Here is a 27,786-nt window from a genome sequence, read left to right as displayed (position 1 = left end):
GCAAAAATAGGTTGCAAAGACATTTCAAATATATGGGGTTTTTTTCCTAACTGAATAATCAAATTTAGTGATGATGAGGTGCTGATTAAAGGGAACTTTTTCATTTACAAATGGAGTAAGTCTCTGCTTGTGCTGGTTGTGAAGGGACCTTAGAAACGCAAACGCTGTGACTTTGTGGAATACCTTTAGAAATCTGGAAAACCCCATTCTTTTCCTGATAAGGGGTTAACTTACGTATGAGATGATTGGTAACGATTTTGACACTTCATTCCTTCCAGAAAGACCTAAGAAGATAACAAGTTAGCCCAGTTCACACTGAGCACCAATTTTTATGTTGCTCGGGAGATGCTACGTATATGCATGCGTGTAGCTCTGTATCAAGAAGTATTTGAGCACGAAGAGATCAGAAAAATAATAATTCAAGTTCTGACAAAAAAATCCACCAGAACTTGGAAATCAGGAGACATTTCTAAAACGTTCGGCCAAGTTGCTGTGCCTTACTTTAGGAGCAGACCTCTCACCTAGCAGCAGCCTTTCACCCGCATGGCGTATCGCCGAGACCTTTGTGCAGTGCCACCTCAGTCGGCTGCCTCGGTACAGTGACTAACGTTGCGCTTTGGCGGATCACCTGCCCTCAGGACTGAGGCCCCACAGCCCGTGGCAGGGCGCGCTGCCTTCCCGCCGCATTTTCCAGGCCGTGCCCACCGATGCCATCGCCCGCTTCCCGCTCCTCACATCCCCGGCGGCTCGGGGGCACCTGCGAGGAGGCGCCCGCGGGAAATCCGCTATGGACAGCCCGCTCCCGCCCGCCCTCCCGCTCCGGATGCGGCGCTGGACTTCACCTATCTCGGGCCACGCAGCTTTACACTCTCGGCCGCTCGCGGCCCAGTCGGTGCCCTGCCCCGGGCGGGCGGTGAGGGAAGGGCCCTCTCTACCCCCTGGGGCCGCCGTGGAGGCGGGGGAGCCTCAGGGGAGCCTCAGGGCTCTCCCGCCCCCTCCCCTGAGGCGCCGCGAGGGAGCGCCCGCGGGCGCCGGGGAGACGGGCAGCCCCCGCCCCTTCAGGGCGGCGGCGGGGCAGGCGGGCGCCTAGCTCCGCCCTGCGGCTCCGCACCTCCCTTGGCGGGCGGGAGCGCGGCGGCCGGTGGTAGGCGGCGCTGGGGCGGTGAGTTGCGGTGGCGCGGGCAGGGGGTGGAGGCCGAGCCCTCAGGGCCTGTCTCCGCCGAGGGCCTGCGGGGGAAGCGGCCTCGGGGCGGGCTGGGCCTCGCCAGCACCCAGCCGGAGCTGGGGGTGGCGGATGGCCGCGTTTGTTGGCCTTCAGAGCGGCCGGGAGCCGGGCCCGCGGGCCCGCGAAATGCGGAGTGGTAATGGGCGGAGGCGGTCCGTGGCCGGTCGGCTCCCTCCCCTCTGCTGAACGCGGGGCCTGTCGGTGAGGGCGGGGTAAGTGCCCGGCAGTTTCTGGCCTTTCAGACTTTGTGCTGCAAACGCGGAGTGCTTCAGGTTGAAAATATGCGTGGGTAGAGGGCGTCAGTGAAAGCATAAGCGCCATATAAAGTGGCTAAATGACAAAGCTGCTATTTGAGGGGAAAAAAGTAAGAAAAAAACCCCCCACAACCTTATCCCTCTCCTCATTCCATATTGTAAAACTTATTTCTCCATGCTCAGTTTTCTCTGTTCCATGTAGATTATGGAAGAAGAAATAACAAAATGTTGACTACTGTTGTCTCACAAACGGAGTTCATTACTCAGTTGTGCAACACCCAATACACACACAGAGCCGAGATATCAATTTATTTCTGGTTTTGTGCAAAACCAGGTGCTAGGTGGTAATTCCACAAAGCTAGCACACGGCTAGTTCATGCAGGTACAATATTTATACAATCTAATTATACATATACATAAGTAATTACGCAAAGCGGTTTTCTATTGGTCTACATTTTCTTGTCTCGATCTTAAAGCTACAGTACTACTTTAATATTCTGCGCATGCTCAAAGGTGAGGGGTCTCTGCTTGGGCCGGGGTCTCCAGCTCAAGGGGTGTGACTTTTAGTATTATAATGAGGATAGTTCACGTGAGGGTGCTTCTTATCACACTTCTACTAGTAGCTTCAGACTCTTCCCAAAACATCTTAATTAGCTTACATATTTCTCCAGGATGTGTTTCACTCCCAAGGACAATAATTTTTGATTAGACATTCCACGTTCCAGTCTGAATCCCCCTTACCAACTTTACGTAAGTCCCGGCCTTCCACTGGCTCCTGACTGACTACACTACCACAACAAATCCTTTACAATACAGCAGTTTTTAAGTTCAGTGCCCTTCATAAGAACACCCAACTTTCCTGAGTCCAGCAATTTTAGCAACAGTTCTCTTGGCTTGACATGTCATTTGTTACTCTTAGATGGTAGGAAAAAAAGTTTTGGAGAGGTGTCAGTAAGATGGCACCCTTTCTTTAGAGAAAGCTTTCATCCTCTCAACACATACGAAGAGGACAGTCTTTCAAAGGCTTCACAAAGTTTGGCTGAGATGTAACATTTTCCAGGTTTGCATATCCAACAAATATTAAAAACAACACAAATATAACAGGGATTATATTTACATTATTGTGGTGGCTGATGGGCCTGCAGTGTTTCTAGTGACTTTTGTCGCTGAGACTGCACAGTAAAATGAGACTACTTGTTACATGGAAAAAATGCAGCAGCTTAAGGGGTCTGACCATAAGTCTTTCAAGCTCAGAGGCATTGTTTTTATAGAGGTAGTATAACTGAAGCTCAGAAATGAAGGGGCAGCAGCATTTGGCCTTTAGTTTCAAACAGGAAAAAAAAAAAATCATTACAAACATGTAACTTCTCATAAAATGCCCTGGTGGTACAGCAGCATCTGAGGTCAGGGTACTGTATGACCAGGAGGCTGGGTAGCTGTTGTGAAGGGAGCAGAAGAGCCTGCAACTCAGAGGTTGTGTCTGTGCTGGAGTGATTATAGAGCACAGCACGAGCTAAATGACTGTTAGTACACAGATGCATTCATAGAGTTTCCATTACAAAGTCTAACTATATCTTCCAATCTAGTTTAAATCACCAAATCTGAGTTTAAACCAGATTAACAACCAGAATGTGTCTTCCTCCCAGCCCCACTAAAAAACATTTACTGTGTTGACCTTTCTGGTAGCCTTCCTTGCTTCTCACTCTAAAAAAATAGGAAGCTGCAGGAGTAGTCATTCGTTATCCTTTTTCCCCCCTAATATGTTCTTTTTCCAAAGTTTTCTCTCAGTATGCAAGCCTGAATTCCAGGAGGACTGACTATGAGTTAAAGCATGAATGCTTCAGAGCACTGAAAATCAGAATGGGATGAAAAGTATTCCTAACTGTTAATTTCTGAGCTTAACAGACATGACTCTTGGCCAAAAAGCTAGGGCCTGGCTCCAAGATTGAAAAGAGAGACACTAATAAGACTAAGAAAGAAAAAATCAATACCTTTTCATTCCCCCACAAAGACCAGTGCATTTTCTGTGTTTGAAGAACCTTACAAATTTTTAGGAGAGTTGAAACAGGGTTTTCAGTACCTCTGTAGATGCCTACTACTGTGTAACTTCCCTGAGCTGGAAGCAACTCTCTGTCTTGATGAGAAAACCTTACCTTAGGACGTTATAAAACATCTCATTGATGTCTTATACATACTTGGTCATTGCCAAAACACATACAGAGGTAATAATTAAGTGTGCACTCATCCTAAAAGTAACAGTAAATAATTCTCTTGAGCCTGTGATATGTATTAACATGCCATATACAATTATAGTGAGGATGTGTGTGTTTGGGAAAGAAAAGAAAAAGAGTAGGTCTTGCATTTTTTTGAGATCAGTGTGGGAGAGTGTCTGGTTATATTAAGGAGGCCTTTGCCTTTACTTCCTACAGTAGCTTAAATGGGAGTATTTAGTAGCTTAAATGGGAGTTGCAGAAGATAGAAGAGGTATTTTTAGAAAGAAAAAAAGTCATAAAAGTATTTTATAGGAGGCTTTCCCATTTAGTGGCCAGTAGTCTTGTCTCTGAGTCCTCTTGAGTCTGAAGAAATGCTGTTCAGCATTTGCTGGGAAAGTGTCACAAAGATTGAAATGTAGTGGGGCAAATGTTACATGCTAGTACCTTGACTTTCCTTACTGAGGCTGTTCAGCAAAGTATTGTTTCCACTATGTTCCTCATAAAGTTTTCACAATTTCTACATTTCTGTGGTGTTAAAGGTGGGTATCATTTTTTACTTCAGGCATTTCAGGTACTTGCCAGAGACTGACCATGCCACAGTGATACAGGTCTCCAGCTCCTCATGCTATGTTGTGTTTTTGTATGATTGCCTTGTGTCAAATAATGGCTTGTCAAATACCACACTGTCTTTCAGTGCAGCATGGCACTAATGCTAGAAATATTTACAGCTGTTAATAATTTTTCTTAGAAAAGTTGCAAGTTAGTTTTGCATGTAAGTTTTGCAAGTTTTTTATTTAATTTTGCTACTCCTCAACACAAAATGAAACAGGCAAAGATATGCATGTTTGTCCCTCTGTGCTAACTACTGCAAGTGTTCGCAGCGTGCTGCAAGAGTAATCCTGTCTCTAGTCTGACCCTGGGAGAATAGCACTATTGTTATAGTCGCATTTTAAGATAGATAGTATGTTACATAAGTGGTTTTTGTAAGCATACACAAGGAGAGAAATAGAGGCCTTCACAATCTTTTTTATTTCATGTAGTTATTATCAAAGATTATGTCAAATATGCTAAGTGCTGTTATTAAAAGTAACTTAAAATGTAGTTACAGGTCTTTTTAAACAGATAAATTTCTTTTGTGTCTTTCAGCATATCTGCTGACTAGTGTCTAAGATTTAATTCCTGTTTATTTTTGCTAGCCCTCAGGCCACCAGAGTTGAGGCAACTGCCAGTGTTTCTTCTTATAAAGGAAGTGTCAATGAATTGTATACTTGCAGATTGCTAAATGCAATGCGATTACACGTGTATTTTTGAGGGTTTAATTGATTTAGCTACAACTCAGTACTGTGTGAGAAAGACCCTAATTTCACAAATGAGACTGAGTTTGTAGAACTGGAATAAGGGAAAAGCAAAATCAACATACTTTTAAAACTTAACTCATTCAATGAGGCATCGTTAAAAGGAAGTATTGATTGACCTTTTCTATTAGTTTACATTGAAAGTGTAAAGAACACTTTCTTGTTGGACTAAATCCATTCTTCTTAATGAAAAATGATATTTTACTTTGATATTGAAACACCTTCTCTACTTCTATCTGCAAGGCTTGTATGGTATTGTTTGAACAGGCAATGGCATTCCTTTGTTTCTAATACAAATAGTATAGTTTTTTCTTTCTTTTTTGTTTTCTTCCCCTTTCCAGGTAGCAAAGTCTGGGGAGAAGCAGGGGTTGTCTATTCTTTAATGAGTAAACTATGGAAAATAAAGTTAATAATTATACTGCTGTGGCTACTGTGTTTCTGACATAGGTCTATGGGTTACGTTTTTCTTTTACACATACCAGTCATTTGGACAATGTCATCCAATATATATATTTAAAAATACATTCTGGAAGTAGTTGCCTGAAGTACCAGCTCTTATTTCTTTTTTATAGTTATTGATTAAGAGGGCACATTTTCTCTAGTCAGTGAATGATCTGTTACTCCACACAGAACATCCTTTCTAGCTGTCTGTTTTCTGCCATGGTAGATATCTGATGTTTGCCAAGTCACTGTGGCAAAACTTAGTATAGTTATATAAAGTGCGTAGGCCTGCTTCTCCAGTGTGACTGGTGATCTTAACTATCTGTTTCAGAATACCCGATTTGAAACACTTGAAAATGAAGACCAGTTTTAAAGCTGTGTGACTTTTAAAAAATTTGACTCTTTTTCTATTCTGTCTAAATTGGCAATTGTAATAGCAATTTTTATTACACAAACACATTTTCACAACAATTCTAACAGAGACTTTGAACGTTGAATTGCATTTAGTCTTAATTTTCATTCAAGGAAAAGATCATCAATGCTGTCAAATAGAGGGAACCTTCCTTCTAGATGACATTCAGAAACACTTTGCAGCCCTGTCAGTTAAAAAGTTTCATCCTCTGTGCTTACAAATGTGATAAGGTAATAATTTACTAGAACTTATTTCAATGAAACAAAATCACTGAAGGGAAGAGAAAGGGATCTTATCTTTTAAAATTGCTTAGTGATGTGTAGAAACTCATTCCTGGAATCTGTAAGTTTTTTTCAGGTCATTTATTATGCAGGCATGCTTTTTGCTTCACGAAGCTTCTGTTGCCTTGGCATTAGAACATACCAACTACGAACAGATTTGCTTTCCAGATCCATCAAACTTTCAGCCTCTGCAGTAAGTATTCCTTCAGCTTCATAGATAAAACTGTTTTGTGCAATATTTTAGAGAAGCACTAATTTTGCAATGTTGCCAATATATATGCATTAGCTGTGTTTTCCTTCTTTCTTGGTACATTGATCCAAACATTTAATATCAAGAACAAAATAAGATATTTGAATCAGTCAAATATTTAACCACAGTAGCATAACATAATTTGGCCATTATTGCTTTGTGTATCCTTTTCAGTCTTTAAAGTCACATCTAGCACATATCAGGTTAGAAGGACTGCCTAGTTGTTAGGGCACTAGAGCTTGAGATACAGGAGACAGGTTCAATCCCAGCTTTATCACAGGCTTTTGGTAAGTCAATTAATTTCTTTGTATCTCAGTTTTCCTTTAATGAAATGAGAGTAGTGGTGCTTCTTGATGCTGCAATAACAAGGGGTATTTAAGTACCTCAAACTTAATTTTATACAGAATCTTATCAATTTCTGAGCTTAACTGCTTATAAGATTGTGTAACTTCATTTTAAGTCTTCCAGTTTTGTTGAGAGAAAATAGAGCTTTGCAACATGGTAGATGGTTGGAGGTCACACTCTGCATTGCAGATAGAACACTGGAATGTAAATTGTGTTCCCAGGTCAGAACAGGAGTTCATCTAGTCAGCAACTTGGGTCAACCAAGGCACATGTCAGATACTTCAAAACAGATGTTCAAACCATTACACTGGACAGTTGTACATATTTTGCCCAAAGTGGCGTGCAAGCCACTTTGAAGGTCAGCTTTTGCCTGAGTCAGTTTTTCATATGCTGTAAGTATTTGTATGTTATTTAATGGAGCAGGATATTCTCACTAAACATGCTGAAATCTAATCCTGGGGTTTTTTTGAATTTTCTTAGATCTTGGCTTCAGTTGTAGCTTTTGACATTGAATTCCACAATTTAATTATGCACCATGTAAAAGTATTTGCTTCTACCTTTATTAAACATATTACCATTCAATTTAATCACAAGTTTCTTTGTATTAGGAAGGAAGATAAATACGAGCAGCACCTGACTTTCTGTCAGGTGCTTGCCCTGATAGAGAGTGTTAGGGAAAGCAGGAGGTCAGAGTTAGAGCTTGATGAGGACATGCCTCTCCTGCTTAACACCAATCTTAAACTCATGGAAATCCTAGCCCTGCACCTAGAATTGGCTTGAAAATTATCAAGTGATGACATAACTGGGCTAAAACAAAAAGAGAGCCTTAAGAATTCTCATGACCTTCTGGAAGGAAGAACGATACTTAAGGTATCATTTTAAAATGTCAGTTAATTGATTGGCTTTCTCAAAGTAATAAGGTGGACCTGAACCCCACTGTAAGCTGAATCTGTGAAAACCTGAAAACGAATGTAGGTCCAGCTATTCTGTTTTAAAACTAGTTTCAAGGCACAAGAAAATATAAATAGGAAGATTTGAATCATTAAATATTTGAAGCTAAAATAGTATGAGAGCTGTAAGGTGAAGGTTTATTTTACTTGTCAATACATTTTTAGCTAGGGAAGGTTACTTAATGCAGTTAAGATTTACATTATAGTTAATTATAGAAGTCCTGCAGTTGATAAGCCCTTAGCTTTTAGCAAATTGAAACAATTTCAATTGTTTTGGTCAATGGACCAAATTTACCCATGGCAGCATACAGAATTCTCATTATTAACTGGAAAGATTGAAGATGAGACTTCTTATTCCTTGTAGTACGAGAATTAGTCTAGTATGTGAAAAAAGGTGTGTGTGTGTGTGTGTGTGTCTCAGTCTAAGTAGTATCTGTGTTATTTGTATAACTTAGTACAGCCTATACTGTACTAATACTATATATAGTATAATATATAGTACAGCCAAATATTAATCATATTTACCAAGACATACACTGTAAAATTGGATTAATCTTCTAAACCATATGTGTATTTTTAAATAGATGCAGTATGGATTACCTAGTCAGAACTCCTTCTTAACTATGGTGTATGTTCTGTGTCAAGAAGTGCAACTTCACCTCTCTAGTTATCTTAATGGTTTTCTTCCTGAGGACAAATAAAAGGTGTCCTGTGCTTGATTCCTCTGGTGTTTGTGTCTCATAGATGAGGTCAGAATCAGATCTGTAGAGAAGACATATGAGCAGAGAAGTATCTGTTTAATTTTATAGCTTCCCATTCTTCAAATCATTATGTTTATGGTAGCTTCATTACTGTAAACAGGTTGAGTGCAAACATGTGCCTGCATAATATTTCTACTATGAGTTATTCCCATTGCTTCAAAGTTGAACTTTGGAGTGTAATGGTAACACAGACATTTTCTTCTCACAGTATGGTAGCTAGAGTATGGTTTTTGAATCTTTCAGACAATAACAATAGCTAGCCGTGGTAAAAGTCATGAAAATCAGTAGTCTGACTCAAAGAAACAGGAGTGTCTGGAATACTGAGGGACTATGTAATTCCTCTGTAATTTTTTTCCAGTATCAAGCTGGTTTACAAAGATAGAATTGGCTTGCACTTTTTTGTTTGCACATAGGAATAAATGTGTTTTTTTCCCCTAACTTTCTTTTATCTTTTTAGCTTAAAAATACCACAACTATCAGTAAAGTTTTCTCTGCTTTTATAGAGAGTACTCATTGAAAGTCTGTTCTAAAGCAGTTTTCCAAGACCTTAATTGAAGTTCTGAATATACAGCAAAACCATGTTCTAATGTGGTTTTGCTGTGTTGTAAGTAAATACTTTAAAGTTTTAAAAGTCTGAATGAAAATAGGAAACGTCTTTGCTATTTTCCTCTTACCCATCAATTTAACAAATAAAATTACACAGAAAATGCACGCTTTCCAAACCGGATTGAGCAGGAATTGGACGAGAAATAACACAGTCTTTAAGTTGTTAGTATATCATAGAAAAGAAAAAGAATGTATGAACCCTATTCTTTTCTTTTTAGGTCATCTTTTAAAGCTATTGAGCTAAATTATGCCCCTGCTCCATCCTTGCTGAAAGTTCAGTGGCTTTAGATAATGATGAATGAGAATTTAGGACATTTTTGTGTATTTTCTTGTTAGTCTGAATTCAAGCTATTATAGAAGCTTTAATGAAAGAACATGTCTATAATTTTGTGTAACTACTGAATTCAGCTGGCAGTGGTATATTTGAGAAAGCATGAAGGCAAGTTTGTCATGCAGAATCCAACAATATAGTACTTTGTCTTTCTTAACAAAACCCTTCTGTCTGTATATTTTGATCTTGCAGACAATGGCCTTCAGACACAAAAACACAAGACGAATTGAAGGCCTTGATAGCAATGTGTGGTAAGTAAAAGAAAAATATCTGCAAATTTCAGAAAATATCTTTGGCTGATATATTTTCTTTCCAAATTGATAATTATTGCCAATAAGAAGGTACATAGCACTTGCTATCTATGCTAAAATATATTTCGCACCTGCTTAGGAGCAATGAACCAAATTCTGTTAAAGGTGTGAATTAATTCTTATTCTTGGGCTTTAAATATTAGGCTTGGGCTTCTCTTCATCTAGTAAATCACATAAGACAAGTATAACTCTTGGGCATGGTAGTATAGCTGACTTTCAAATTTAAATGTTAATTTTGTTGAGTAATGTATTTCAATTACACTTGATTTGTGTTTACCAAATGAGTCAGATTTCTTTTTAAAGCCATTATATTTGTCTTTATAATTTAGCTCATTATTTTAAATACACTTTTTTCTAGGTATTAAATTGGTCTCAAAGCAATATTGCCATCACTGGTAAATATGGGATTTTGTTAGTTGGTGAAAACATTATTTTGGGCTTACGTTAGTTGTATGTATATATATGTGTATACATAGTGTTTTGGTCATCCAGCCTCAAACTCATTTTTAGCAATTTGTATTCATTTTTGACAGAACTGTGATGCTATGTGGGGTTTTTTTGGTTTTGTTTGGTGTTTTGGGGGGTTTTTTGTTTTTTGTTTTTTGGTTTTTTTTTAAATCTTGTTAACATTTGGGTAGTGAGAAAAGGGTAAAAGGCAAAGTGTACCTGTGAAGGGAGGAAAAAAAAAAATGTTCAAGAATCCTAACATTCGTATCTGCCAGGCTACTAGGAAAAGTTAATGAACAGCCTGAAACAGTCTGTTGCTTAAAATCACAAAAAAAAATTACAGCACTCTGAGGTGAGTGGATAGTTTAAATGACACCTTGACTTGACAGAATGTAGCCTTTAAATCATTTAATGTGCCTGTTCTAATTCGGTCTACTTCATTTTGCAAAGAGGGTAGTGTTCCATTTCTGCCTATATCCAGAGTTACTGTGTGTTTGTGTGTGTGCACATCTGAGCACAGTTCTGCTGGCAGAAAAGTTATTCAGTGGATGCAGAAAGTCAACCTTTTATCGGGTTCTCTCTGACTCTTGTGGTTACTTATTGTCCCAGCCCCCACCTCTCCATGGGAGCACTCTACTTAAACCTGTTTCCACAGTTGTGAATCTGGCAGTGTGAAATACTTTTTTTGCCTTTTAATGCTAATGAAGGAAAAGATAATTTTTATCTGGTATGTTAACTTTGAGATGTTTTTTCCCTTTAGGGTTGAATTTACAAAGGTGGCAGCAGATCCCTCAATTGTTAATCTTGGTCAGGGCCTTCCTGATATAAGCCCTCCCCGCTATGTTAAGGAAGAGCTGGCAAAGGCAGCGGCAGTTGACAGACTGAACCAGTACACACGAGGCTTTGTAAGTACTGTGGAACTTGAGGACCCAAGTTTAGTGGAGAACATGCCACGGGGGAAAAAAATTGACTTTGCTTTAAATCAGTTTTATCTGTAGGTCATACTGTTATGTCCCAAATTAAGTTTATCTAGTAGCCTTTTCTGTTACTAATGAACATCCTCTGTGTAGGCTTCTTCAAGGCAGAATCCTTCAGCAAGAGCAAAATGGTAGAGCAAAATATGGGACAGATTGTCTTTGAAGAGTCAATTCACAGTTTAAAGAGTGTAAATTATACATTTACCTCTGATTTTGGTAAGTGTAAACATGATAGGATAGGATAATCAGATAGGATAATGGTAGAATGAGAAAGAAATACTTGATACCAGTTGAGACAGTGCCTCTAGGATCAAGAAAAGATTCACCCATAACATTTAGTACATTTCAGTGGAGATTAGGAAGTGATGAAAACAGTAAGTCTTTGCCCCTGAAGATAGTCACCACCCATTCTGTAAGGTGGCTTGTAGACTTTATGTCATGAGCTCGGTGTGAGTGTGTGGCATTTATCATTGTCCAAGGCAGGATATTCAAGTGGACTATTACTGTTTAGTATGACCACTTCCTTGTTTGGTTTGTCTTTCTTATATTTTGTGGTAAAGGTGAAACATATTGCCCAACTGAGAATCATGTGTCAGGATTGCTAAAAGACCCTAAGGAGTCTATCTAATATTTTTCCAGATGACCATGTTATGCAACAGTGATAGAAAAACATTGTATAGACTGGTAGGTCAGCAATTGCTTTGGTAGTTGTGGCATCATTGTGCATTATGTTCCAACATAACTTTTTGCCTATTCTCTGAGAATCTGCATGCATTAGAACTGACAGGGAGCAGCAGTGGCCAGCAGCTCCCCTAAAGGAGAAGCTATCACAGTGAGCAGGGCAGAGGCCTCACCATCCAGGGCCCAGTCTCACAGCACCTGAGCAGGGCAGGCCCAGAGATGGTGGCTGAGGTCAGCCCAAATCACCAGGCAAGCTTGTGGTGGTGAGGTGGGCCTGAGGTCAAGCCAGGAAGTCAAGCCACAGGTCAGGCCCAGCAATGCTAACCACGGTTAGACATAACCCAGCGATCACTGGGCAGGTCCAGGGTGACAAGGCAGGTCTAAGGTGAAGCCACAGAATCAGTCTACAGGTAGGGGCCGGGATCAACAGGGTCTATGGCCAGGTATAGGCATGTCTGCAACTGAATTGTAGACCAGCAACCCTCCTGCATAGCACTTAAATGGAGCCCCTGGACCAGGGGCACAGCTCTGGGTAGAGGCCCCAGGTGAGGCTGGTCAGGGCCATTAAGGCCTATTAGGGCACTCAGGGCCCTGGCAAGAACAGAAAAAAGGAAAAAAAAATAAATCCCCCGTGAATGTAGCCTCATTACCATCCTTCTTTGGGTCACTTGGTTTAATCACGTTCAGTTGTGTGCAGAGTCTCTCCAAGTAGAGTATATATATATATGTATAACTTGAAAGTATAAAGCAATTGTTTAGTGGCAGACACACACAAAAGATGGGTGGGATCATTTTTGGCCTTTGCACTTCCTCTACAAACTTCTGCACTTCTAAGATTTTTGAGCATAAATATTTGTGGCAGCAAATATGGGAGGGATGAGTATGAATGATGCACATCCATCTTATAATTGAGACATTGTCTCAGCTCTCAGCACTTGGACCTCTCATGGACTGTAGGGCTACGGCCTGTAGAGTGACTTAATGTGACTTGGGTGGTGCGGCATTCCTGTGTAGCTGACACGCTCATGGCAAGAAATGGCTGTCATTTGAATCAACAATGACTTGTAAGCCTTAATTTGTGGTAATGTTCTTGTTTACAGAAGGGTTCATGATTTTATGCCTTGTGTGTAGAGGTACAATGTTCAATATTTTAGAGAAGGATTTTTGTTACATAGGTGCATTTTCTTACAGAGCTGTTTTCTATTTCTACCAAGTATCCAAAAAGAAAAAAGGTTTTCACAGCAGGAAACCTGTAGTCTTCCTGAGTAAAGAGAATTGCGCCTTCTTATTTCCATATTGTATATGATCTTTGTTGCATGTTTGTTTTCTTGTTCTTTGCACATTTTGAGAAGAGTATGTTAACTGCGATGTCCCTGTAGGGAACACAAATGGTGAATGGTGCTCTGAGATTTGGGATATGATGTTATGAATCATCATTCTGATCACAAGTGCTGTTTATCAGCAGAATATAAACAGAATAAAAAGATTTCCCTTGCACCAAATAATTTTTAGTTGAAAGATAAGGAAAGAAACAGAAGGAGCTTCAGATGGAAATATCGTCAGGTGGGAAAGAGACTCTAAAGGGCGTGAGGATGAATTGGTGTCAGAGTATTCCCTTCTCTCCTCCTGTCTCTTGTCCTAGCACTCCTATAGGCTACCTGGAGCTATCCTGAGATGTGATAATAAGATAGAAATTAAAAAGCATCAGATATAAAAAAAGAATTTCCTAGTAGATACGAATAAATTGAAACCACTTTTCTTCCCTAAGGTGCAAAAACTTTAAACTGTGCTACCTGTTAACAGCCGTTAACACTGAGGGCTCATGTCATATTTTTCTATTTCAAAATGTATTATTTTGATATATGTGGAAAAAACCCAAGCCTAGGCTTTGTACATTGTCAGGAACACACCAATCAGTTGCATTTGTTTGCTTTAAACAGGGACATCCGTCGCTGGTGAAAGCCTTGTCTCAAGTGTACGAGAGAGTTTGTGGAAGAAAGATTGATCCTCTCACAGATATCCTGGTGACTGTGGGAGCTTATGGATCTCTCTTTAGTACAATACAGGCATTAATTGAAGAGGGAGATGAAGTAAGTTTTTATTTGAAATATTCACATGTACTCACTGAAATTAGAATTTACCTGTTTTTTATTCGTCCGCTTTTAAATATAAGTTAATATTGGGGCTTCTTTCTGATCTCCGTTAATTTGATTTGTTACAGTTGCACATCTGACTTACAGTTTCAGAAGCTGTGATCAGGAGACTATCCTTTGGATGTCTTTCTATCATTCACCGACTCACAAACCCCTTTCTTTCATACTTATGGTACCTATAGCAGTTTCTTTGTCGCTATTACTGTTAGGTAACACAATACACACTGATTTCTTGTTTGAGAAAATTTGTGGGCTGTTGTCTGCAACAGAAGACTAAGGGTGGCACAAAGTATTGTTGGTGTTTGAATAACCATTGTGTATCAAGTTCTGTTTTGGACCATTGCATGGTAGCAGCATAGGTAGCAGAAAAGCAAAAAAGCCCTTTAAAGAAAGGATTGTTAGTTTACTGTACTAGCGGTGATGATTCATCCCTTTGCTACTGATGTCTGCCTTTTTGACAATGATATTAAAAGTCATTTGGGGGGGATATTTGTTTGTATCTGTAGTGGACAAGAACTTTTTGTGTTGTCATCCATTTTGCTTTCAGTGTTTTGTTGGTTGCGCTTGTATAATATATTCTCATCTGTATCTTTTCTTCCTTTTCTGTTGCTCTGATATTCACTTCCCTGTTTTTGTAACAGTTCTCTGCTATTAGCCTTTGGTTTTGGGTTTTTTGGTTTTTTTTTTGTTTTTTCATTTATCTAGCCTCTACACAATTTTCCTTGAATTTGTCCTCTTTTTCTACCTGAAAATTTTCTTCTGATAAAATTTGAGGACTTAAGCCATTCTGCTGAGATTTTGAGATGCTTCGAAATCCTGGAATTCATGGACAGAATTAGGGCCGCTGTGCTGTGGTTCAACAATTTGGTGTTGCTGTCTCCCATCTTTGCATCTTTACCTTGCACCTTCAAATCTGTGTGCAGGACCCAAATATTCCTAATATTATATCTTAATAGTTGTAATGTGTAACTATAGAAGAACAGCTTGTGTGTGTTGTCAAAAATGAGTAGTGCTTATCATACTTAGACTGAAGGCATTGTTATGTGATGTTCTAAAAGAAGGAACATTCTGCAGTGTTAGATCAGGATGGAGTGCCAGAAACATTATCAAGTTATACCACCAAATTAAATCTGGAAATATGATGGTATCTTACACGGTAAATTCTCGGTTTCTGATACTGATGATTGTAATTTCAGGTAATAATAATAGAGCCATTTTATGACTGTTATGAACCAATGGTAAAGATGGCGGGTGCAAAGCCTGTTTTTATCCCACTGAGATACGTGAGTAGCTTTTTAAAAATTATTTATCATATAAAGTTTCTCATCCATACTCAATACAGTTTGATGAACACCTTCTAGGCAATGTTTTTCTGTATAGTTTTTCATAATATCCAATTATATAAAAATGAGATAGATTGCTATAGTGTAAGTCTGAGACAATGATAATCCAAAGCAGATAGAATATTTTATTACTGTCGGAGAAGGTGGGACAATGTTTCTCATTTACTTTAGTTTGTGCATTCTAAAAGCTGATCAAAACTCCTTTTTTGGGTGTCATCGGAGAATGTTTTCAGTATAAATAAGGGAAGAAGGATCACATATCAGTGCAATTTCTGTATCTACTGGTTTTCAAAAGGATCTCATTTCTGATCCCTTCAGCAACCCCTACAATGGCAGAATACAATTTCTTTTCCAAAATCTGCTTACTAAATAAGGAGCGATCATGCAGTAGACATATTTGCTATACATATAAGAATTACTGTTTCCTTTATTGGTAAAAAGGAATAATTTTGGTATGGGTTAATTTTCAAATTGGTACTGTTGGCATTATGCTGGCAGGTTGCAAGGATCGTTCTGGATGCAAAGTGTTGATCCTGCTTGTTACTGTTGCCTTGGGTGACTGGCAGCCTTGCATGGGGAGGGCTGAGGGGCTCTTTAGGCAGGACTGTTGCATGGACACCATGAAATCAGAACAACAGAGTGACAAAACCCCTGAGACTGCAGTGGGAGTAGGTGAGACTGTTCCTCTGGGTGCCCTCAGAAACTGGCTGTTTCACACCCTTGTTTTTGGTCTGGCCCTCTCCCAGTAATGTGCAGGTGTCAGAAAGTTAGTGTGGCCATTCTCTTTGTTCTCTGTAGCAACTGGCCCAAACTTTTCTTGTCCGTATGTAATACTACAGCAACTCCAGAGCCTCAGTGGTGCAGATTTTTAACTGTTTGGCCATTTTCATATGGACAAGGAGGAGGAAAAGACCTTGAATCTCTCCAGTGGTGATCAATCTTTCCAGACAAGCATGCACACACTTGTTCTAGTGGCTGGGAAGGCCATAAACTCTCCTGTCATGTGACTGGGCTTCCTGCATTACAGGAAGCCCAGTAATAATCAGCATGTGTGTAACCAGATCCTGGAAACCAGTTCCTGGGGAGGCTTTAAGACAGACAGTGGCCAGGAGAGGACAGCCACTGTCACAATAATTTACCTTGTTCTTAGCCTCCCTGCCTGTTCCTAGAAGTGCCTTCTCCCAGGAGAGCAGGACAGATTGGATAGGTTGTCAAGTATGGTTATGAAAATGTCTGAGGGTGGTAAATTGGGCATCTCTATTTAGGCTGTAACTTGTTATATTCAAGTAATGCATAAATTTATTGGGTTTTTTTTAGAAAAATGATGGAAACTCTGCATCTAGTGCTGATTGGGTCTTAGATCCTGCTGAACTTGCAAAAAAATTTAATTCCAAAACAAAAGCAATTATTCTGAATACGCCACACAACCCTATAGGCAAGGTAAGAGTCCTGCTTTAACACTACTGTAATTTCAGAGTATGTCTTAAATACTACTTAATGCATTGTCCCTTACTTTCTTGTATCCCAGGTGTTTACCAGAGAAGAGCTCCAAGTAATAGCTGATCTCTGTATTAAACATGATAGCCTGTGCATCAGCGATGAGGTATATGAATGGCTGGTGTATAAAGGAAATAAACACATTAAAATAGGTACTGATTTTTTGTGGCATCTTAGAAGTGGTTGTGGAATGATGTTGTAAATGTGCCTCTCAGAGATAATGGTTGCTGGAAGGAGCTCAAACTTCAAGCTTTGAACATTTTACAGTGTTTAGACTCTAAGGAGGAGAGCCCCTCCCTCTTCTGAAAAATATTTTAAAGAATAATTTCCAAATAGAATTTCCAAAAGCTCTTGAGTGACTTTGAAGCAGATATCCATAGAAACCAGTCGGACTGATGCTCATAAATCAGTTATGATCATCTGAATATCCCATTCTTGTTCAGTTACTTTGTTGGCCATGACAAGTGTAACTGCTGTTCATGTATGTATATTGGACTGTGCTTTGCGGAAGAACTAATAGAAGGAAGGGGGATTAAAACTTCCTTGTCAACGCATTATAGAGATAATCAATGAGGGAAATGCATAATGAGGAACACAATTATTTTTGCTCCACGACTTCTAAAAAGAAAAAAAAGAGTATAAAGGTTAGTGTGGAGATAGTGCATGAACACTGTCCCTCCGAAGTGCAGAGACAGTGTTAAATAATGGACATTGAATTAAATGAAGTAAGTCACTGCGTGGGCAGTGTGAAAACATGCAAAAGTCTTCAGGCAGTACTGCTACAGGGGTAAAGCACCATTGCAAGAACAAACCAGAAAACCAAATATGATGTTATGTTCCTGTCCCTCTTGTTTTACTTCTTGATCCAAGTTTCACTGAAGTTAGTGGAATCACTCCCACTGTCTCAGAACAAGTGAATTCAGCGCAGGTTACCAAACTCCTTCCTCAATCCTATAATGCTACAGCTAAGCATTTATGTAAGAGTTTCCAGTGTGGTGATCTTGGTTTGGATCTGCTGATGTGTTTGAGCTGGCTAGAGTCCAAAACTTCCTTCTTCTATGTGCAAACGTTTTGTTTCTCATGGTAGCATCTTGCATAAACTATCTGTTATGATGTACTTATTGTCATAATGAAGGCACGTTTCAGTCACGTGCAATAGAGACATCTAGTTGAGATTAAACAATGAAATCAAGAGACATAAATATAACTTAGACATGAAAAAGCTTAGGGTTTTTTTCTGGCTTTACCACAGGTTGAATGCTGAATAACTTTGCTTCTATGCTTCAATTCCATATATGTAGAGTGGCAATAAAAAACCCCTTTCCATTAGTGGGGGCTACATCATTGTAAAAACTGAATCTTATAAACAATAAAAAGGAAATTATATCTAAATGACCTTGCAATACTTATTAGCTCAGCTACACAGTTGCTGATCATACAGCTGCAGTACATTGATTGTATTTGCCATGCATAGGCTATGAGTCTGTTTTGAAAGTGGCCCAATTTCATGGCTGTTGTGGTGCCTTGATAGTGATACCCTCTTGAAGACCTTCAGACATGGAAGAAGGGGAACATTTTGGGTACATTCATGTGATAGTAATCTGAGTCAGTGCATCCTAACAAGTTACCACAGTAACTGATCATGTGTGGCTTATCATGTCCCAGTTGCAAAGTAAAATGAGTTAAAGCTTTCTTCATGGGCTTAGCAGGTGGTTCATGCAAACAGCCATCCTCAGAATCAAAATCTCTGTGGGTGGTGTAATGTAATCCATTTTCCTTTGCAATGGCAGCAAGTCCGAACACTCATGTTGTCAGTTACACTTTGTCTTAGTGGACAGGTGGTGAATTCTTAAGACACAGTAATTCTATTGTTCGTTAGTATCAGTATTGTCATTTTAATGCTTCAAACCAAAACATTTCCAGTTGAACAAAAGGCATTCTGTAGTTTAGCATAAAATGTAAAAATATTGTGTAATGATGATGCAAGTTGAACCCTGGACAGTTAGTCAGCTAGATTTAGGTACATATTCTCTAACAGATCCCATGATATCATCTTTAACTTTAGTGTTAAAATGACTATAAAACCTTCAGGGTAACACTGTAAACAATAACATTATTTCAGTAAAAGAAACAAGATCTGCTCTTTGTAACTTAAGTTTCTTAGATTTTTTTTTTTTAAGTCTACAAAAGGTAATACAAGAAAAAATGAATGTGTTATTTCACTATTTAAAAACCCTTGTGTTTCCATATTAACCTTTACATATTCCATCAAATGTAGTGACACTTTTTTTGTGAGATGCAAAATGGATATTGCATCAATTTACAGGGTCTGATGGTGGTTCCTTAATACAATTTAACAGGGGTTGCCAGCCACAGATCATAAAATTAGTACAGTCTTTGTGCTGTCACTGAAGCAGTTTTCTGTAGTGTAGAGCACTTCATCATGTTTCTCATCATTATCTGACTTCCGTAAAACCGTGGACCTCCTCTAAGTAATGATTAGTGTTGCACTGGCAGATTCAGAGATTGCATCTCATAACTGAGGATTCTGAACAAGCCTCTCAACAAGCTGAGTGCCGTCCCAGGTAACAGGCTTATAATACGTGTTAGTTTGCACTTCATTAGTTTTTAAATTGTAGTCAGACTTGGTTATGGTGTCATATAATGATGTTGCCATATGGCATGGAGGAATTTCCCTCTCTATTTAAAACTTGCTGCTTGTAAAAGCAATGGAGCTGCTTCTTCCCCTGTGCCCTTTTGCTGCGGCTATTGTTTGAAATGCTGTTACATTCCATCTCCAAGGTTGAATTCCTATGACTATGTGGCAAAACAGTCTCACTAGAGGGCATTATCTTTGAAATTCAATTCTTTTTGCAGTCTGTGAGAGCTCCTTTGGTTGCCTTTAGAAAGTGATCTATACTCTTGACCTAGCTAGCTAGAATATGCATCTGTTCAAACCGCCTTTTTGTTTTCAAGGTCACAGAGCAGTTGAGTGAATATGGGTGGGCTAACAGGAATATGAGTTTCTTTCCTGCTGTTTTGTTTCTCTTCTTGGCAAGTGTGCTCAAAAAAATACAATACATGTTTTCAAATAACTGCAAAGACTTATACCATGTCTAATGCAGATAACTGCTGCAAAAACTTCCTTACGAAATTCAGTGGTTTTATTTGGAAAACCTTTGTTTGTTGGCCTCTCTAGCGAGGGGATTTAACAATTGACAGATTCATTGGTAGTGGTTCTAGTGTACAAATGAGGTGGAGCTGGATGTTGTTGACCACTGCAATTGCAGTAATGGTATGACCTTGTCTAACTTTGTGTCTCAGACTTAAGTGTCTTGATTTATCAGTTTTTGTTGAAAATGAATTAAGTTAAGTTAAAGAGTCCAAATAGAGCTCCCCTGAAGCAGTGTACAGAAAAAAATTTGCAAACTACAGGAAGAGACCTTTGCTCTGTCATGTCCTTGGAAGGGAAACAAAGGATTTTGGTCTCCTACCAGATACAGATACAGAGACAGAGATAGGCCTCCATGCATCCCTTAATCCTTGCTAGCTGATATTGTCAGTCAGTCCCAGGCCTGTTCAAATTATATGACAAAACATAATTTATTTACTCACTCTGCTAGTTTTCTGATTCTTACGGTGTTTGGTTCTGGGTTAGAAGTCTTAGTAATTATTTTCTTTTTCTGATGTCTGAGACAGCCAGTGACACTGACCTGGACAATTCTATTAAAATGGCTTGCAGCGCCTCAGTTAATATTGTATATGGTGCTATTATAAGGCATCAGAAATAATGCTGTCTTGAGATGAATGGGTAGCCACTTCTTAGATCATATCTTTCTTATGAATAATTATGCATTTTAGCTGAGGATAACTAACACGTAGTTTTCACAGACTGTGCCTCTTATCCTCTGCCTCTTCTTTCTCCTTTCATTAATCCTTACCTTCTTTTCATGCCAAAAAGCATTGGCCCATATATCCTTTCTCATTTGTTACAATTGCTATAATTTTAGAATATTCTCATTGCTTGCTTAATATTCTGCAATGATATATCAACATATAGCTCTGAGCTAGAGGCCATACAGTTTTTCTAACTACATGGAATATGTGAGTGCACCTGTACCCAATTAATTTTATTTTATATACAGCTACATTGCCAGGTATGTGGGAAAGAACAATAACTATAGGAAGTGCTGGAAAAACATACAGTGTAACTGGCTGGAAGGTAAGGAGAATCAATATAAAAGAGTTCTGTTATATAAATAGCAGAATGCATTTATGACACTAAAAAGTCTCCGTTTTTATGACCTGTCTTTTGAAAGCTTCTGGCAAATCTCCATGTCTCCAAAACATGAAGATAGCATTCAGTTGGAGCAACTACCTATCTTGAACACCCATGTTTTAATTATCTTCTTGTCTCTCAATTAATAAGCTCTTGTGAGAAAACAATACTAAAAAAACAAACACAGTATGATTTGTTCAAAACCAGTCAAGATTCTTGAAGAAAACATGGATATTATCATGTTTTAACTTTCCGGTTTTGTGGTGATATTTTCAGACTGTGATAATGGTATGTTTTGGAATGGCTTATATTTCTGTAAAATATTTAATTATAATATTTTGCTTGACTTTAAAATACATATCAGAAAGTAAACAAGAATATTTAACCATTTGGCAACTAAAGTCTTTCTTCTTCATCACCTGTGTTCAAACTGAACCATGACATACATGATTCAGTAGTGAGCTTTTGTTTTGTGCTCAAACCACCTTTGACACAGGAGCTTATGAGATGGAAAGATTCTAAAACAATTAGGAATAACATTCCTAATAAATGCTCAGTTTGATTTCTAACCCTTGTTATATGAAGAGTTAAAAGTTTGCTCAGTACCCTATGAGAGAGAGGGATAAGTGAAACTATAACTTGTCTCAAATCTAGAATTTTTTTAATGGCATCATTCAGCAAACTTTGTGTAAACCAGCTCTTTTCTTAATTCTTTTATCAAAACAAATTCACTACCAACTCTTAAAACAGAAAAACTTGAGATATTGGCTAATTTTAATTCTCTGTTAATTTTTAGTAACACCACTGCTGTAAGTATAACATATGCATGCTTTCTTCCCTTAGCTTGGTTGGTCTATTGGCCCCCAGAACCTGATTAAGCATTTGCAAGTTGTTCACCAAAATACACTGTATACTTGCCCAACTCCATTACAGGTAGGTACAGATGGGGCAGAGGAGGTTATTTTCTGGTGTAGCAAAACTGTAGGCCTCACTGTTATAAAACAATAATCATGACAATGAATTTTTAGTTGTCAAAATATGTATTCTGGGGTGCAAGAAGAGGGAATGAATTTGGTCAGCTCACCAGATATTTAAAAAAAAAAATCAGTCTTGCATATTCTTTCTTCTTTCACCTACAAACTGCTGCTTCTTGCATCGAACATGACAATCTTCGTGGTTTCCTAGCAAATACAAATAAAAGTTGTTGCAATAAGGTCTTGTTTTACTGAGCGTTATCTCTGTCTACTAGTTTCTAGTATTCTATGATACATTATTATCAATAATTTAAACTTAGCTTCAATTCGGATTGTAAACCCTTGTAAACAAGGACTATGACTCCTCTATATGATTAGTGCCTAGCAAATGATTGGGTGCTTTGGGTGTTGCCACAGCACAAAGTAATAAACAAATTACACACTTGGATGTAGCTTCTGTAATTTGTATATACTGATTTGCTTAATAAGGGCCAGAATCGAAGAAGAATCCACGTGATTTCAATAGGAAGTGTGTGAGTGTCTGTGAGTTTACTGAGAGTCCATGAGTACTTTGAACATTGATTATGTTTCCAGGAGGCTTTGGCACAAGCATTTTGGATAGACTACAAACGCATGGATGACCCAGACTGCTATTTTTACTCACTGTCTCGAGAGCTGGAAAGCAAGCGTGATCGGATGGCTCAGCTACTTCAAGAAGCTGGACTAAAGCCCGTCATTCCAGATGGAGGATACTTTATGATTGTTGATGTTTCTACATTAAGTTAGTATAAAGTTTATTAAAAAGGGTGTGGAAAGCAAATATTATAGTTAATCTGAAAATGCAAACTTAATTTAAGTATATTCTTGTTTCATGTTTGCACAACATTGTCAGAAGTACTAACCGGGACTGAAATTTTCTGTTTGACCTTAGCCTGGGAGGTAGATTTTATAAGCTTCAGCAAAGCTCTTGTTTATGATCCTAACTACTGTCTGTGTTTTGCAAAGCTTTGGCAAAGTTTTAGGGAGGATAAAGGAGGTGGATAAAAATTTCTATTTGCAAAAGGTGTATGATTATGAAAGAGTTTTGAGAGCCAAGCACCCAACTTAATGTTCTGAGTTCGTACCATTTGTACTTTCCCCTTTCTGTTTTGTTTTGTTTTGTTTGTTTGTTTTTCTTAATCTGAAGTCATATCCTGAAGGCTCTTTGAGGCATTCTGATTTCTAAACACTGTAAAATGCTACCAAAATTTACAAAACCTTTTGGAAATTTAGGTTATGGTAACTTTGGAGGAAGAATTCCCACAGGGGAACATTTTCTAGTTCCACATTTTTCACTAACTGGTCCTAATGGCACTTACCATTCACACACAAATGTTTAAACACAGCTGGATCTTGCAGTGCTACCATGTGTCGGAAAGTTGTAGATAGCTCAGTTTCACAGATAAGGAAACTGCAGTTGCAGTGATTATTGCTGTCCATGCAATACACTCTTCAGTACCCTCCACAGTCCTGATCCCTCAATAACCCAGACTTGAGGACTTCTTGGAGTACTGCATGGCTTTCTTCCAAGCTATATGTCTGAATTTGCTTTGAATGGAAAGCAAGTGCTCAGGTCATAATGGAACGGTTCAATCTGTTGGCCTATTTTAATTGTTATAGTATAATTTTAAAATTATATTTTAAAATAAAAGCATACATCTTTATTCTTAAGTATTAACTATAATAAAGTGCTGTTAAAGAATGCCTTCCCAATGGAGTCTAGAAAATCTTACAACATGTTTGTTTTAAATTTAATTTTTTTAGATGTGGATCTCTCTGATGTAGATGAGAAACAACCTTATGATTATAAATTTGTCAAATGGATGATAACATCTAAGGTAAGGTGTTGTAGTCATACTCTAGTTTTAGAAATGCTTTTCTATTGAAAGCAAGAGCAGTGCAGCTGTACTTATTAAATAATGTAGTAGAGATATTCCATTCAAAATATTATTTGGTGTTTGTAGTAACTGCTGATAATGATGTGGCTAAAATATTGCTAAATATGCTGAAAATGTACCCTGTAAGTTTGTGTTATGTCCCAGCACTTTTCTTTCAGCATGCTTAAATGCTAGCTGTACAAAAGTACCTTTGAAATGTTCTGCTTAAGAAAAGTAATTTGAATTTAGTTAAGCCTAGCTGGTGCATACAAAACTGAACCTTGTCTTTCCCTCACATGTTGGAAGGGACAGTTCTAGAAATGGAATAGTAAAATCATCATGCTTAAAACAGATTTTTTTTTTTTTAATACATATATAAAATAAGCAAATAATATTTCTGTTTTATGTTTCAGAAGCTGTCAGCAATTCCTCTTTCAGCATTCTGTGGTCCTGAGACAAAAAGGCAGTTTGAAAAATATATACGTTTTTGCTTCATTAAGGTAAATTTGTGTCCTGAGAAGACTTAAGACTCCTAAAAATCAATGCAGTACAGAAATCTGCAAGAGACTGATTGTTACATTTTGCCCAGGATCTCCTGAGTTGGATGGTTTTAAGAACATGAAAGTTAGCTTGGTGTAAAATTCAGCACAAAGTAGCTTCAGCTGCCTTTTTGCTGAGGGACTTTAAACCATAAATGTGGGTGGCATGGCTAAGAAGGGCAAGTGGCAGAAAACAACTGGGTGGGTAGGCCTTTTTTAGTTTACTCTATTGATTTTTTTTTAAAAAACATTCTTGACCAGTGGTGACAGTGAAAATGAATGACACAGGTACGCTATGAATTAAGGTGATTTCTATAATGCAGGGCAGAGAATAATGGTATAGCAGAGTGGTATATCCCATGCCCATTCAGTTTCCAACAACAAAAACAGTGAAGAGGTCACCTTCAAGTTTAGCTCACTTGCCTGAAAATATATAGGATTTCACACGAGCTCCGAATTACAAAAGAAAACAAAGACACAGGAAGTTATCTTACATGTTTTTTGTGAATGGGCTGACTTTTGCCATTTTGTGAGCACCTCCTTTTCACATATTCTTCCTCCTGTTGAATGTGTTCTTGAAAAGACTGAAAGACTTTGGGGACAGGTACATAAGCTTTGATAAGCCTGCAGCCCTCAGATGTGTCCCGATTTTTCTGTAACAGAGTCAGAATAATGGAACATGTGCAACTCCTTAACTGTTCTAGTATAAAGATCGGAGCCTTGACCTGAACCAGTAATGAAGGGGAGTTTCTGCTTGTGTTACTTCGCTCTTTTGATGAGGTATAAAGGCTATGATATAAACTGAGCCAGTAACAACCAGGATGAAACTTGCTGGTTGTAAAAGTGGCTTGCCCAGGATGAACAGCACTAATCATGTCAAGTTAAAGACTACTTGTATGACTCACCAGGTTGTAGCCAAGCCACACAACTGGCCAGTGGATAGATAAATTACCCGTATTTAGAGGGATTATGTTTAAGTAGTTCACAGCTTAACTTGGTTGCATGGAGATTTAAAAATCCCAACTGTACGCATAAAGATTAGGAAACTATGCTAGCATGTCTCCAATATAGAGCTGCCAAGAACATTACTGCATAAATGCCAGGCATTTATATAAGAAGTATTGCTTTCATTAAATTTGATAGCATGAATACTGAGAAAATATGTTCCCTTTTAAATATGCCTAATAAATATTTGCAAGGAATCAGCATTGAATTCTTTGTGTAGTCTAGAGTTGTAGCTATAACTGTTAATGAAAAACTGACTGACAGATATTTACGGGATGCAAGTGAAAGTGCCAAATATTGATTTGGGATGATATAATCATGACTGCTACTCTCTTTTCAAGAACTCCATACTTGCAGTGATAGTCACATATCTTGTTTTGCAGAAAAACAGCACACTAGATGCAGCTGAAGTGATCCTGAAGAACTGGAATAAACAGACAGCCTGATTTTTGTAATTAACTCTTCCATCCGGTATAATTATCTAATAGTAGGTTTTTTATTGCAAATTTAAGAACAAATTACTTAATACAGTACAGAATTAATATGACATTGTAAATAACTTTGTGCTGCCACCTGCTGAGGAGTTAAAACAATGATTTACTGAAATATGTGTAAAGCAACTCAGAGGTTATTTTCACTCTTTCCAAAATAATTTATGTGTTTCCTAAAAAAAATCAATGGGATTCACTTCTTTTACTGAAAGACAAAAATTTCTAGGACTGTTAAAATAAATAGATGATATAGATATTTTAAAACATACACAAAAAAGTGGGAAGTGTTTTTGGTATGAGATAGTATAGGAACTAGGGGTTGAGACTTAAACATCGTGGTTTGTGAAACCCAATAGCCTGCAATGGAGGAAAATTAAGATAAGCCTCATGTTAGATACTTGCAGTGACTTTCTACATACATACCTACCTACCCTATCCATGCATAAATTGCATCAGTTTAAATAAAGTGATTGAGTTAAATCAATATGGTGTTTATTGTATTGAATTAATTGTATTGAATTCAATCGCAAGATTGAAAAGTGCTATGTTGCATAATTACTATTTTATTTTCCCATAATAGTCATGTGTGCTGTTCTGAAAGTATTCAGTCCTCAATAAAATTATAGAAGTGGCATCTAGAGTAGGAATTCTATTTACTCATGTCTACGTATTTATTTATTTATTACACGGATGAATCTACAAAGCAAAATAAAAGACTTTGCTTTAGAGGCTCCTTCACAATCAGAAGTACAGTGACATAATTAATCCTGCCATCCTTTTTCTTACCATGTTCACAACATTAGTAACTGTACACCAAACTTACTTCAGACTCTTCAGATCTAGGGGGAGCATGGAGATGGGCCTAATACTGTGCTATGGAGCTCAACTAACTTTGTTGCAAGCTCAGTTGATAAAGGACTGTTTCAAAAGAGATCAATATGGAGAGTTCCTTTCTAGTTGTCTCCTATTTCAGTTCTCTCTGTGATCTTTTCATCTGTGGATGGGTTTCCCACTAGCAGAAGCAATCCAGGTAGGTAACCTTTTAAGGCTGTGTGTTATGTTGTTTCTATATTCTGTTGTTTCTATATTCATGTTGTTTCTATATTCTTCCCAGAGGCCTTATGGTGGAAAGCCTGAACAAATTCAATAACTAGTTCTGTGGTCACACAGCTGGAACCTTAACTGAATTCCATCAGACTGTGACCATGGCCAGGGCCTAAAAAAAACCAACCTGGACTGTGAGAACAGCTGCTAGGCGTTTTCACTAGTACTTCTTGGTCCTGGGCTTTTGGGAGTCAAGTAGCTGGGATTTCTGTAGTCTTTGTAGCTGTCTTGCACTGCCATTCCCTGAATCTCACCAGAAGACGGTTGGCTGGTATTTTTAAGGTGGTGTGTAGTCTTTATGTAGAAAAATCAATTTAATAATTAAAATGACTTAACTGAAATTTCAGCATGAATTTCCTGTGGAAATTCCTACATTAAATTCCAGGAGGAACTATTTTTTTAAGATATTAAATTTCTGTGAAATCTACACTCTATTTTACAAGGAGTTTAAAATCTGTTTATGTAAGTTGCAGTGCTGTTGCAGGAACTAAGAAGGCAGTGCAACAGTCTGTTGAGCTGCATGATAGTTTGGGAAAGGAAAATGTAAAATAGTCTGCTGCCTTAATGAAAAGTAAATTTTTATAAAATCAAGCAAATTTTTCTAACAAATACATGGTAAAAACAGGCTTCTATGAAATGTTTGTA

The 27,786-nt window shown here is 38.2% G+C and overlaps 1 protein-coding gene across 8 annotated transcripts; it reads left to right on the top strand.

The window, feature by feature from the left end:
* The first annotated feature begins 1,125 nt into the window (after nt 1–1,125).
* Nucleotides 1,126–26,674, top strand: KYAT3 (kynurenine aminotransferase 3). 8 transcript variants are annotated; one of them, XM_072868103.1, is made up of 14 exons: nt 1,126–1,162; nt 6,258–6,374; nt 9,617–9,675; nt 10,943–11,087; nt 13,781–13,930; nt 15,190–15,276; nt 16,654–16,776; nt 16,865–16,985; nt 20,979–21,055; nt 21,956–22,045; nt 22,681–22,867; nt 23,890–23,963; nt 24,416–24,502; nt 25,930–26,672. In XM_072868103.1, the coding sequence occupies exons 2-14, from the start codon at nt 6,276–6,278 to the stop codon at nt 25,990–25,992; spliced, it is 1,362 nt and encodes a 453-aa protein (XP_072724204.1). In that variant the 5' UTR covers nt 1,126–1,162; nt 6,258–6,275; the 3' UTR covers nt 25,993–26,672. The 8 variants fall into 8 exon arrangements, with proteins under 8 accessions (XP_072724204.1, XP_072724200.1, XP_072724199.1 ...); XM_072868099.1 differs by having other exon boundaries at nt 1,129–1,162; nt 9,608–9,675; nt 25,930–26,673; XM_072868098.1 differs by lacking the exon at nt 1,126–1,162 and adding an exon at nt 1,189–1,437 and having other exon boundaries at nt 9,608–9,675; nt 25,930–26,673.
* Nucleotides 26,675–27,786: the final 1,112 nt, after the last annotated feature.

Source organism: Ciconia boyciana, chromosome 7, assembly GCF_034638445.1.
Source record: "Ciconia boyciana chromosome 7, ASM3463844v1, whole genome shotgun sequence".
NCBI lineage: Eukaryota > Metazoa > Chordata > Aves > Ciconiiformes > Ciconiidae > Ciconia > Ciconia boyciana.
Note: the sequence above shows the minus strand (reverse complement) of the source record. Positions and strands in the feature narration are given on the sequence as shown.